Genomic DNA, 13957 nt, shown 5'->3' on the forward strand with positions numbered 1-13957 from the left:
AAAAAATACAGCATGTTTGCAAGTGGATAATACTAAAAAAGTAAATTGCTAAGATGCCTCCTGCTTGCTAGAATGTGGCATGAGTGTGAAGGAATTCACTGAAAGCAAAGCTCCACTGAGTGAGCTGTGGAAATGAATTGAGAGAAGTGGGTTGGTGATGGATTTGTGAAATTTTGGTGTAACGTACTACCAATGTGGAAGGTGAATGTGGTGCTGTCTTGAATAGATGCAGCTCCAATAAAAATCAATTTCCTACGTTTTTTCCCCTCTACAACACAGCTGCTTGTGCTGTGTCACTGCCTTCCTCATATTCTTATTTTCTCTTTCATGGTGTGGTTTCTCAGAATTGGAGTTGCATTTTCTCTTGCAGGTTAAGTGCACATTGTTTATAACTGGTATTCCAAAAAATGCAAAAGAAGAGACAGTACAAGGACATTTCACGTAAGTTCCGTGTTTGAGTAGTGTCATTAGGAACGGGAGATTTAAAATTGTCCTAGTACTTTTAGCTGCCCAAGCAGAAATGTTTTTTGACTTTTTGATTGTTTAAAATTCATATTATAGTATCCATCTAATAAAAGCATAATTCCTTAGACAGAATTGAGAAGAGACTATATTTCAATAAATTTAGTTATCTGATCTTAAAATTAGCATCGAAGAAAATCCTGTATATCCACACTTCCCATTCGTGCTCCCATGTGATCTTTACCTGGGAATAATGTTGCACATCTCAGATTCAGGTAACTTTCAGAACCTGTCTGTCTGGAAATCTCCACTTTATGATACCTCATTCAGAAATTAAATGAGTGATTGAGATGTCAGTTAGATGTCAGGGATGCTTTTTGGAACAGTTTCTTCACTGAACTTTCTGTTCTTACTCTTCTGCTCTGCTGCTCCCTTTTCAGTGCTGCCTACCCGACCTGCACTGTGCTGGAGGTCCAGCTGTGTTATGATGTAGCCAGGCTTATTAATCTCTTCAGAAAAAGGTACTTGTTTCTTTAATCTACTCAAGTTTAGCTTAATTTTATGAATGTTTTGCCAGTTTTTATTCAACTTAGGCGAGTAGTACTAAGCTTGCAGATACTATGAATGAATTCTGCTCTAAAAGTTCTGGTTTGGATTTTGTTAGATTCAGCTGTGTTTTAAGATGAATTGTGGAGTTCATCCTATTTCTTGTAGGTGTTCTGTGCGGTGTGTTGCATAAGATAAGCTTTGACTTGCTGGTTATTTATGTATGTATTTATCATTAGGTAGTGCAAAGTGGAAAACTCAACTATTGAATTAATAACTCTGGGATCCTGTTTCTTTGGCTGGAGGTGCTGGTCACAGGAGGAAAAAAGTGTTATCTTCTAGGCTATGCACCTTGTTTTTTTTCTGTGGAATCTCACAACAATTGTAGGCTGTATAATGCTATTACAGACTTGAAAGTAAATTATACTACGTAGCCAAAATAAGATGTATGAATATCTTTGGTGACTGATTAATTTGTTATCAATCCTTGACATAACTTTTTCTCTTGGGGATTGTATTCTTCTTAAGCTTGATGTTGAAACTGTGTTCTTGCAAAATGTTATGGGTGTGTTCTTCTGTCCAGAAAACAGGCGGAAAAAAGCCTGACTTACTATGAACACCTGGATCAGAAGTATGGCCAGCGGGTCAAAATCAGCCCTAAGCCGTGTGGTCAGTTCTGCTGTTGTGAAGTCAGAGGATGTGAAAAGGTAAGAGATTGTGTTCGCTTTTAGTTATGGCCAGGTAGACTGTTAGAAGAGTAGAGAATAGTTTTTGTGTGACATCTTGTTGAGCCTCAGAAATTTATTATTCACTTATTGCAGTTAGCTCATCCTTCATTTTTCTTGCACTGTGCAGAAATGGAGTTCCCCAAAACTTTTCAAATGTAATCTCAGTGCAAAAATTGAAGTATGAGAAACACTTCCTGTTTGTTTGTCTTTGCATTGTGACATGATTTGTAATTTGTGGAAGTAGTATGAAGAAGAGACTGTGGTTTGTGTAAGCTGTATTTTAATGAAGATATTAGCCATCTGGTACTTGAATGTAACAGTCATCAATTTCCCAACAGGAGGATGCTGTAGATTATTATACCAAAGTTAGAAATGAACTGATGGAAGAATATTCAAAAGAGGAAGAAGCTGTTTATAATAACCCGCTGGGAATGGCTTTTGTAACATTTCAAGAGAAATCCATGGCAACCTAGTAAGTTTTGTCTGCTGTCTTGTTTGTTCTCTTTTAACTATAGTAGTACAAGTGATCTCCTGTTTGTGTCACTTGTTTGCTTATGTTGGTTCTTCTTCCTTTCTTCTTCTTCACCATCCTGTGGATTTGGTCTGCTTTGCTTTCTGGTAAGTTTTCCCCTAAGTGTGCATTTAACTCCTATGTGTCGAGTAAAGAAAATATCTAAGGAACTAAATGGCTCAGATATTTATTGAGATAAGGAGCCTTTCTCTTCTGTGTGGACTCTGGGCCATCAGTGGAGGATAATAGCAGGCCTGACTATTGAATAGGAGTTACTGATTTCTCCATTTTCTACTGTGCAAGTGGTCCAATTACCAAACTGTCCCAGTACCCACTGCTAGTTAGTCATTCAACAAAGTAGACTGACCTGGCCATAGGCAAGAGGTACACATTATGTATCTCTTACCTGTTATTAGAGATACATGTGTAGGCCTAATATCAGAATTTGTTCAGCACTTTTTACTCAGTCATTTGTAAAGAAAATGCATGTAGCTTCTTGTTTTCTGTTGGTGCTTTCTGATTGTCTTTTACTAACACAAAGTGGGTAGAGGGAAGCAAAATATTTTTGTTAGAAAAACGACACATCATGCTTTTGTTATTCTTCTTAGCCTCTCCAATTTAAATTGTCTGCAATTCTGCAATATTTTGACCTTGAAGTTGTGTTAGAGAGCCAGTCTTTCGTGATTTTTTTTTTTTTTTCCAAGGAAGTCCAGGGTATAGAATTCCTTGCAAGAATTTGAGATGATGGAGAAAGTTTTGCTTGCTGGTCTTTGAGTAGTGATTGTGTGGTGAAATCTGCCCCCCTCTTAATTTTCTAGTGTTACACACCATATTTAGAAAATCTAGAGCATACAATAACGTTTTAAAACATGGAACTGAAAGAAGAAATAAGCACTGAAGTTCCTTCTCTAGCTGCTGATTTGTCACACACAATTTTGACGGGATAGTCTCTCCTTGGGCATGTGAGTTGCACTGTGGGCATCTCAGAGTTGAATTATCAAGAACTGAAAAGACTTTAGTTTGTTTAGCTTGGAATTGATGCAGTGTACTCTGTTCTCTGGAAAATTAGGTTAGATTACATGCGAAGCTGAGGCTACCATCAAATTAGAAAGTTGGTTGGTGCCTTTAGTAGGTTCTGTTTTGCAGAGCCCTGAAATAGGATGAGAAAAGCAGGAAGGCTTCATGGAGGCAGGTGGTTGTAGAAGCTTGGTTAGTGACGGGGCTCAGTAGTGTTGCTGGTAGTGCGAAAGCTTGCTGTGTATGTATTTTTAAAAATAAACTGTCAAAGCATAATTAACTTTCTTAAATGCTTGCTGCTGCAAGATGCTGGGAATTTGACATCGCTACTTGAATTCTGGTAAGGTAAAGATCTGGGGTCTGAGGGTTATTTTTGTTTGTTTGGTGTATGTGTGCATGGTTCTCTGTTTTCTTTATGTTAGGAGCACAACTGAGAAACAAGCATGTTAAGACTTTTAGAGTTTAACTGTTCAAATGTTAAATATACTGTTTCCATGCTTGTGTAATAGACCTTATCTGGAGTGAAACTTCTTTGACACAGTAATGCACAAATAGTTGCACTGTCTCTGAATATATGCCTGGCACTTCTATTACTGTTTTTCTGAGAAATTTTTGAAAGCATTTATTCTGTATACACTTAAATTTTATTTAAATACATTGATTGTCATTGTCTATCAGCTCATAATATTAGAAGATAAAATGAAGTATGGTGATGATATTAGGAGTGGGTGAAAGAGGGTAGTATTTTGAGTTGTGAGAATACTGGCATGACAAAAAATTTTCTGCGAATTGGTACTCAAGGCAAAATTGACTAGTTTTGAGACTAGTGTAATGAAAAGAGAGTGCAGACTAATCCTCTAGTCTGCTTTGATCTGAAAACAGCTATAGTTACCTAAAGAGGTGTTTGGGGAACTGGTTGTATTTATTTTTATTTTTTCCAGTGCTCTCAGGCTTTGAATTATTATTTTAATATTTTTTTAATAAGTCACTGCTGCTGTTTGTGTTGGTAGAAGCACTGAACAGTTCAAACCAAAACTGATTTTTGTTTCTGACTTTGTCGGATCTCAAAGATCTGTGGTAGTAACTGTTTATGTGATGGTCATCACCTACATAATATAATCTTATGTTGTTGTCTATCTTAATCTCTGGTTATTAAAAGCAAAACACCCTCTATCGCTATTCCCAGTCTTTCTTATTACATATACGTCATTTTCAGGTGTAAAAATTCGGAAAAATTCTCCTCTTCTTTTTCTTCCTCACAGTGTCCTTAAGGACTTCAATGCCTGCAAATGTCAGAGCATTATGTGTATAGGAGAACCCCAGACATCATCCTACAGCAGGGAGCTGCGCGTATCCAACTGGGAGGTCAGATACGCTCCTTATCCTGAGAATATTTGTTGGTGAGATTCCTGTCTTCCATTTATTTATTATAACGTAGGTTTAGAATGGGGACAGGAGAAGGGGGCTGAGTGCATTTTCTTTAATCCTAAACTAAGACTTGATGTAGCATTTGGATGTGGCTGATGTGCATCTTTATTTCCTTTCCTGGTGCTCTTCATTGACCTAAGGGAGGCCTCTCAGAGGCTGATGAGGGTTTTACCACCCCAAAGTTCTGGTATCTGCAGTTCCTGTTAACTAAAATAAGAAAAAAAATCAGCTCATTAATGTCTGTGCCTCAACATTTCCATTTTTTTAGGTTAATGCATATTTACTTTTGAGATCCGAAGAAAGCAACTTGGTGTTAGTGCTGAGTATTCTCCAAGTATGGGGTGGTTGGTTTTTTTTTTTTTTTTTTTTGAGTTTCCGCATGATGAGTGTAACTTGATCTGCTCTGTGAGCTATGGACTGTCTTCTAACATCTTTTTATTGATTCAGTATATTTCCCAGAATTTACCCACTGCTTACAGGAGAGTGTCAGGGAATAGATAAATGCTTTTTGAATTAAACTGTTCCTGTGCTACCTTCTGTCCTGCTTGCAGGCTAAAAATGACTACACATTTTCCAACTCCTTTGCAAAGAATTTAAGGTTAGCTCAATATAATCACCTGTTCAAAGAACAGTGAATTTGTTGTGACATTTCCACTGCCCAAAACAAAACCACAAGTGAGACACAAACACGCAGAAGTTACTGCGTTTCACATGCATGAATTTATTTTTTTTTAGATACAGTTTTTTTCCTAATGATGTTAATAGAAAATTACTTTCAGGGTGACTATACCATCTACTTCTAAAAATTGAGTTTTTCTCTAGAACTACAATTCTACAGTTGGGAATAAAGTGCAGAATTTTTAACCGTAAAGGAAACAGCCATGATTCTTAGCTGTGTCTTTTGCAGGTGTGTTGTTTTGAGACGTGAATTAGAAATCTTGCGCAAGCTGCTTTCAAAGTAGGGTCAGTTTACCTGCCTTTTTCATGAAAAGGTGTGTGTGCTTCATTTCCTCTTCCTTTCTACAAGTGCTGTCTTGTGGACACGGGAAATGATGGTTGAAACGCAGAAGGCTGAAGCACTTGCAAAGCTTTTCTAAACATCTCTGAGAGGAGAAGATGGTGTGGTTTTATTGCTGTTGGTTTTTTGGTTTGGTTTTGTTGGTGTGAGGGTTTGTTTGTTTGTTTTTGTTTTGTTAGTCTTGGATTTTTTTTTTTTTTTTTTTGGTTCTTTGTCCTTTCTCCACTCTTCCTTGAAGAAGAGAAGGTACAGGGATTTGCCAAATTGCTTACACTTGCCTAGGTTTGCAAAAAGAGTGGTCATAACTGGGGATGTTACTGAGCCTCTGTTGCTCTGTTTTGTCTGTTCTAATACTTGGCTTCGGCTGAGCTTCAAGTTGTTCCAGTCCTTTTGGAAACCATTTCAGACAACATTTAAGAACTTAACCTGTTGAAGACCTGTAGTTGCTGTTTTAATATGGCAGGAAGGGACACAAGGTTTTTTAACTGTGTTTTTTAAATCACAGTTTCTTGGTACATTCTGCCTATGGTAACTATTCTTGCAGAAACTCTCTGTATCTTCTTCTGTCTGTCTTTTCTTGTTCTACTTTGGTTTAGTACTTCTGCGGAAGTGTTTAATCCCAAATCATAACTACATTAGACATGGTGTTTGCATTATGAAACACTAGATGTGTTCTTCTGCAAGCACAATTTATCATTCAAGAAAGGTTGCACGTTTTTCTATAGTTCTATAATAATAGCAACTGGAGCTTGTGTAGTGCTTTGTTATATAGCTTTGAGACTATACAACTCGGTTTAGAAAATGCAGTGCCACCTGTTACTTGCCAGATAGTATTATGTATATTCCTTTAGCAGCAAATGCTTACTGCTTGTTTTTATGTCCTTTTTTCCAGGAAAAATCTTTCAGTGCGTGGACTGAAATGGTGGTTTAGATGGGCTTGCATTAATTTGCTTCTTTTTATTGTGCTGTTTTTTCTTACTACTCCTTCCATAATCATCTCAACCATGGACAAGTTCAATGTCACTAAACCTATTCACTACCTTAACGTGAGTATCACCATGTTTGGATATAGTTGTGTATTAGACCAAAACGTTGATTAAACTGATAGGTATATCGTAAGACAATTAAACAATGTCTGTAAGCTAAAGTCAGTTGAAATTATCAGTATTGTTTTACGTAGCTGCTGATTAGAAAGCGTATGTCCAGAGTCATGTCTTTAGTCCTCTTTTGGTCCTTGACAGTAGGCTGCAGTAATTTCTTCTGAGACTTTGTATTATTATAAATGTATTGTTTGTAGTAAAAAATTGCATTCCAAATTTACATAATTCTAAAGTTTACAATCAAAAACCTTTGCCAAAAATGGAAATTCAGGTCCAACTTGTATTTTTGCTTTTATGATGGGAAGGGGGGAATTCAGATTTAAACTCTGGAGTAAAATGCCACGATTTTGTTTTGCTTATTGGATTCAGAACAGAATGACATCTATATCTGATCCCAGTTTGACTGCAGCTAAGGTCTCTGGCAAACTGTTCGTTTTAAATACTTCCCTAAGCTAGCATAAACTACATAAAAACTGCTTGTGACACTCTCATGGAATTTAATTCCCAGTCCTACTCTTCCTTTTTGTCTTGTATGTCAGTGCTGAGCACTCACTCATTTTAAGACTGTATCTGAATAAAATTTCCACAGTCCAACCTACTGTAATTTACAAAAAGCAGAATATTGCAACCTCTGTTCTACCACAGCTGTTTTAATACTTCTTTTTTTTTTTCCCCTCTCACTAGAATCCCATTGTCAGTCAATTTTTCCCAACGCTCTTGCTCTGGTCCTTCTCAGCATTGCTACCAACAATTGTCTATTACTCAACTTTACTGGAGTTGCACTGGACGAAGTAAGCAAGATTTTTTTTTCCCTCTGTTTTGACCTTATCAGCTGAATTACTAAAATAAATGGACAAAGTGGTTATCTTTCATGGAACTCTTGAGTCAGCACATCTCCTGTGACAGGGAATGTCATGTTCTCATCTCTTTCTGATGTTATAACCAACATTTTGTAGTTAAGTCACTTGTAATCGACAGAGCAAGCATAATCTGACCACAGGATTTCAGGATTTGCTTATGCTTCATCCCAACTCCCCTTCATGCCTCCGTGTGTTTAAGTAGCTTGAGAGAATTGCCTCTGATCCCATAACAAGCTTGCTCTCTGAGAGGGTAGAAGGTGGGGGTTTGGATCTCCTCCAGGCTGAGAACATCACAAGACCCCAGAATCCCACTACAACAGAAAGTGCTCCAAGTGGTACTTATAACTAGGGCATCAGTCTTTTTGTTGTTTTGATTGAAAAAATGGTCTGGATGTGACTCTTGGTGCACAACTGAGTCACTGCTGGATGTTGTTAGTGGTGATCTGAGAACAGGTATTGGACTAAGGCCCAGCAGATACGGTGATGTGAGAACACCTATGGGACCAAGGCCCAGCAGACATGTTGATGCAAGTATTTTTAGATATGACGGGTGCACTCAGGAGATGTCAAGCATGCTGCTGGCTTGCAGAACTTGGCACAGCTTGGTTTGATGTACCAGATTTCATCCCCAGTTTTCCTGCAGTCAGATGAAAGCATGACGCTGCATGCTGAATCCCAGCTTCATTCCACTTCCTTCAATCTTTTTGCATAATACCTGCAGCCATTTTTTGTTTGGTTTTATATTTGAAGGTCAGCTTTTTTTGACTTTTTATTTTTTTGTACTGTTCCCTTGTAAGACATCATGTCTGGAATCTACTGTTTATCTGTCAAAGTTCTATGCTTTTAGTTAAGCTTTTTTTTCTGGTAGTTGCACTAGGCACATAAACTCGGAGCCCTTTTCAATCAGTTGAAGTCCCCGGCGTCACAGATCTGATTTCAAGCCTCGGTATAGTTGTACTGATACGTCCCACAGTGCCCAAGGGCTATGTGATCCTATAATAAAACCTCTGTGGCTTTCATGCCATATCAGATACCACCAACAGTCTGAATTGTTTATAGCGATCACTGCACTTTTCTGGCAACAGCATGTCACTAGATTGATGTTCTGCTACTGTAGTAGAGGAATAGCATTAGCAGTGTCATGTTCTTCCCAAGGACTTGACACTTGGCAAGGACAGTCCAGTAGCTTGTCTGAGTGTCTGGTTTCTTGGCAGTGGTGCCCTTTTACAAACTGCCAAATCCCTCTTGGCGTGACACTTGAAGAGCGGTTTGTTTACAAGCTGTTGCAAAATGTGAGTCTCGTTGGATGAGAGACCAGCCGTGATTGTCACACATCCCTGTGCTTGTGTGGCAGACCTGTAGTGATGCTAATCCAGAGTCTGGATTAACTTTCAGCAATGTTTTCTTTGCCCAAGAAGATGCTGAGAGCTAGATGGCGTGGTCCAAATTAGTGAATATCTCAAAGATGTTTGTTTTGTGAGTATCTTGTAGTAGTGTGATATGGTAGGGGAAGCTGGAAATCTGATGTGTGCTGACATACTCTGGGCAAGATCCTTCATGTGTGAAAGTGTTCTTGTATGAGTTTCTTACTCAGTGACTTTTTATGTTGGTAGATCTACAGAGAACAGAATAATGATGCATAAAGTCTACATATTTTTGATCTTCATGGTATTGATTCTGCCCTCCCTTGGTCTGACCAGGTAAAGAAACATAGTCTAATGGACCGATGTTGGAGTGTTTTTTATCATGTAAGGCAGCTTATTTCTGTCTTCTAGTTGCTAGCTGAAGTATAGTTGATGTCTCCCCGCTCCCTCCAGTGTGTATGTTTATATCGTCATTACACATTGGATTTCAATGTTCATCTTTCATCTGAACACCTCTTAGCCCTTTGTTTTCAAAGGTTGTCTTTTCCTTTAGCAAAGAAATTTAAAACCTTGTAAGACTGACTAATTGAAAGTTGCTCCTGACTATGTCTTATACTTCAGTTATAGTTGTCCTTTTCTTTCTACCTTTACAGTATTTGACTGTTTCCCTAGCTAACTGGGTAATATGTATTTGTCCTGTCTATGTAACATCTGCTAAAAATGAATCATAAAAACTTTAGTATGAAGTTGACATTTCTATTTTGTTTGATTTTCTCTCTTTTTTCCTATTTCTGACTATCAGTAACTGTGAAAAGGCTGAAGTGGTGTAGAGATTATTTGGTTAAATTCACTCTATGCACTATCCTAATCTGAACAAGAAACATTTTTACACATTACTAAGCTGCTGAAGACTGAATTATGTTAACCATCTTTCTTTCAGCCTTGACTTTTTTTTCCGTTGGCTGTTTGACAGAGAATCGTCTGATTCTGCAGTTAGGCTGGAGTAAGTATTAGCAATTCTTCAGTAAAGGAATACTTCAGACTTTTTTTTTTTTTGGTTGCTGACTAACTTTAGTTAGTGTTTATTAAAATATACTTGGAGATGGTACCCTGTGGGATGATGTTGAGCTTCTGAATAGGGGGAGGAAAATGCAAGTAATTTCCTATGACAAAATCCATACTTTTTTCCTGCTAACTAATATGTGCAAACATTCAATAAAGAGACAGTTATTTTCCCAAAACCTTACAAATTTTGTAGAATACAGGAAAGGACAGGATGATATTATGTGGGTGAGAGGGGACCAGAAAATGTACTGAGGATTGTTGTGTGTCACGGACAGGGGATCTTTCCAAGGATTACAGTGAGACCAAATAGCTACAGCAGTTTTCTTTCTGAAAACCATTGACTCTTGATTTTAAGAAATGTGAAGGGTTTTGTACCAGCATTGCACGTTTGCAAATATTGATTATTATAACCTCTTCAGAGATTGTGGCTGGAGGAAAGGAATATAATGCAATTATTAGGACATAGTTAGGTTTCCAAATGCTGTTTCAAAATCAGTAACAAGAAGACAATTAGGAGTTATTAAGCTCAGAGAGTCAATTATTCTGTTGCAGTCTTATCTCATCTTGTCTGGGGTTGCTGTTGCAGACATGAAATGATGCTGTTGTCTGTAATCAGCCACCCATCAGACTGCTGTATCCTTTTGTGAACAGTTTATTCCTCATCTGGACTGCAACTCAGCCAGGCTCTTACGTGTATTGCCCTTACTGTATAACTCTGGAGTACTCGTTTTGAACAAGACTATCAGAAGCCTTTAACTGATTCCTATGGTGTCCAGTGCTTACCCTTATGGTTAAAGATTTCCAAAGGTGGTAGGGATCCACCGTAGATATGCTATATTTGTCAGCTTTCCAGCCGGTGTCTGATATCTTTCCTTGCAGATGTGTTTTTTTACCTGACCAGGGAGCCTTCTTTGTGAACTATGTGATTGCCTCTGCTTTCATTGGCAATGGGATGGAGCTGCTGCGCCTGCCTGGCCTCATCCTTTACACCATACGCATGATAATGGCCAAGTCCACAGCAGAAAGGAAAAATATTAAACAGGTATTAGAACCCCTCCTTAGCAAGAGGAAATTATAAATGACTGATCTTTACCAGGAACAGTGGGAGCCCCCATCCTCCACAACATTAACTATCATCTCATGTCACTTTTTTTGGCCTTTGTTTCACTCATGCAGGACAGTTCATATTCCTTTCATTTGCTGCACAGGTAATGGGGAGGTATTTATTCAAGTCAGAGATGGTAAAAAAAAAATGAAAACCTGAGCTCTGAACTTAAGGTATTATTTTCTTTATGACTCCAAGTCAGAGTTTTATTATTTGGATTTCGTAGGATAATTCTGGTTTTATCTTGTAGTCTGAACTTCGGGTTTCTTTAAATTCAGTCCCTCTATAGTCTTCTGTCAGCCCATAGGTGTATACAACTTACTTTAATCTGAACATACACTTAGCAAAATATGTGTTTATTGTCTAGGTTCGATTTTATGTGGTGCACTTTCACTTCCAGATGATCTTGCAGCTTGGAATTTCAGGTGTTAAAATGGGAACTTAAGCCTGTATGCAGCTGCCCCTGTGTTCGTTTGGGTTTTTTTTTTTTTTTTTTTTTCTTTTTATTGTTATTATTTATGAGTGAGCGGGTTCCCTTTAAATGTTCACTTCTCTTAACTGTTGTGTATTACTCCTTGCTCTGATTGAAATTATTTATATTGCTTTCCTCATCCCAAGAGGAAAAAGCGGGAATACTGGCCACACCAAAGCTTTGATATCTTGAGCTTGCCCTACTGGGAAAGCTAACACAAGGAACAGTAGAGAATCAATGGAATCTGCTGTGAGATGAAGGTTCCAAGTTTCGCACAGTTATTTTCTGCCTTGTGGTTTTAAGTTGTCACTTCTTATAGATGAAAGTAGATTCCCTGAGGAATTAGTTTAAGGCTATGAAAGAAGCAGCATGTTTTCTGGAAGTGCAGATGCTTAAAATGCACAATACTTCATCTATCTAATTACGTCATTTATGCTTCTTAGGAAAATAACTGATCTCTCATTGGTAGAGAATAAGAGAAGGTGAATTGTTACTTTTGTGAATCTGTTCTTGACTCCTGACACACTGATAGAGTGAGATGAGAGTTTTGGGTCTTTTGGGTTTGTTCCTAGCAACAAGCATTTGAATATGAGTTTGGAGCGATGTACGCCTGGATGTTGTGTGTGTTCACAGTCATCATGGCCTACAGCATCACGTGTCCCATCATTGTCCCGTTCGGTAAGTGTTGCGATGAGCTCTGGGTGCTGTGTGAGTGAGGTGGGGGCATATGGGAGGTTTGGAAGGCCTGGTTCTGTGTTCTTACTCCAGTTGAAATGCTGATAATCCTTAGTACTTGGATACAAGTTTCCTTCCCTTCTTCTGGAAAAATGGGACAGAAGATAGGGAAATACTTAGCTCTTGTACTGGCTTTAGAAGTTCAAAGTGTATTTAGTGTCTTTTAGATGCATATTTTATTTCTCAAGTTTGAGTGTACTAGCTCTGGTGATTCTTAAGCATAAGAGTTTAGGTAGGTTTGGGGATGAGGGGATTATATTTTAATGTCTGGGTACTTGAGCTCTGGAAGAAGCAAACTGTAGAGGCTACCCAGCCTGGAGAGCCACCTTAAGCCACCAAACTTGAGACATTCTGATCCCCGAATCCTTTAGGCACATTTGAAATAACTTCTGTCCTGAAGTTTGACTGAAGTATGTAAAATGAAGCGCAAAAATAAACGTGTTGATTCCGTAGCAAGAGACTGGAAAACTACCCATCCTTTTCACTACTGCAGCTCTTCTGCATTGCAAACCATTTTATCTAAAATTCCCCATCCTGAATGAGAATGACGGAAGGGGCTGTCGTCATCACTGTGCTGTGGGCAGCTGTGTTATGCTCCGTGGTCCTGGCTGCAGGGATGTGACCTGACGGTGTGCTGACTGCTTTGCTGGGACAAACCATATGGTGAACAATATAGCTGCCCCTTGGCTGGAGAAGGAGATGCAGGATCCTCTGGTAGATTTGCTGGCTTAGAAATCTGGTTACCTGGGAGTTCAGGGCATGTGGGTGGAGTACAGCTGGCCTGTGGTGTGGGTGGAGCTCCAATAGAACCCTGAGAAGGTCTCCAGATCTATTTCTAGGATGTTTCTCTTATTCAGTTGGCTTATCTCTGTCCCACGAACAAAACATTTCTGCCTTACATTGCCTGTGTATCTGGCTTTGACTACTTTTTTCTTCCCGTACCAGCCATTAAATCCTGTATGGGAATGCAAGAAACTTCAAATCTATCTAGAACTCGTGGACAGTTGTCCATCTTCAGTGGCTGTGACATGATCTATATCTTAATTTATTGCATCTTTGTTCACAGAGGTTCTGGATTGTCATAAGAATTATGTATAAAAAAGATCGGTTCAGCAGCTACAGATATTTCCATTTTAGAAACCTGTTTATCAGGCATAAGTAGTACTAAATAATTTTATATATTTGATGTTTTCCTTTTGTAATCCAGATTCTTAGAGAGCTAGATCCAATTTAATTAGCTAAATTAGATATAATTCAGAACTGGTTTTAATCAACAACTTCATTATTGGAAGAATGCGGCCAATTTTTTTTTGTAACAATATGCTTGATATTTATTTACATTTTGTTTTGTGTGCGGTTGTAAATATCTGAATGTGCTGCTGCATACGAGACCTGCTATAATTCATAGCCGTTACAGCAGTAACTGGCTTTTTTTGGGGATAAGAAATTGGCGCAGGCTGCTGTCGTGCAGCTGTACCTCATTCCTGTTTGGGCTGTATCTAGATTTTCGGTCACTTGTTTAGTGTAGATCTCACAGAACTGCTGA

General features: G+C 38.4%; 1 protein-coding gene across 6 annotated transcripts in view; it reads left to right on the forward strand.

The window, feature by feature from the left end:
• Positions 1 to 13957, forward strand: part of TMEM63A (transmembrane protein 63A) — a 33386-nt gene that overhangs the window by 13628 nt on the left and 5801 nt on the right. For all 6 annotated transcript variants that reach the window (XM_071805945.1, XM_065835245.2, XM_065835244.2 and 3 more), the window contains 11 exons: positions 371 to 441; positions 903 to 983; positions 1592 to 1715; positions 2075 to 2208; positions 4527 to 4664; positions 6603 to 6756; positions 7495 to 7601; positions 9284 to 9370; positions 9975 to 10037; positions 10979 to 11141; positions 12249 to 12354. In XM_071805945.1, coding sequence (XP_071662046.1) covers positions 371 to 441; positions 903 to 983; positions 1592 to 1715; positions 2075 to 2208; positions 4527 to 4664; positions 6603 to 6756; positions 7495 to 7601; positions 9284 to 9370; positions 9975 to 10037; positions 10979 to 11141; positions 12249 to 12354 — 1228 coding nt within the window. The remainder of the gene's footprint in view (positions 1 to 370; positions 442 to 902; positions 984 to 1591; positions 1716 to 2074; positions 2209 to 4526; positions 4665 to 6602; positions 6757 to 7494; positions 7602 to 9283; positions 9371 to 9974; positions 10038 to 10978; positions 11142 to 12248; positions 12355 to 13957) is intronic.

Source organism: Patagioenas fasciata, chromosome 3 (assembly GCF_037038585.1).
Source record: "Patagioenas fasciata isolate bPatFas1 chromosome 3, bPatFas1.hap1, whole genome shotgun sequence".
Taxonomy (NCBI): domain Eukaryota; kingdom Metazoa; phylum Chordata; class Aves; order Columbiformes; family Columbidae; genus Patagioenas; species Patagioenas fasciata.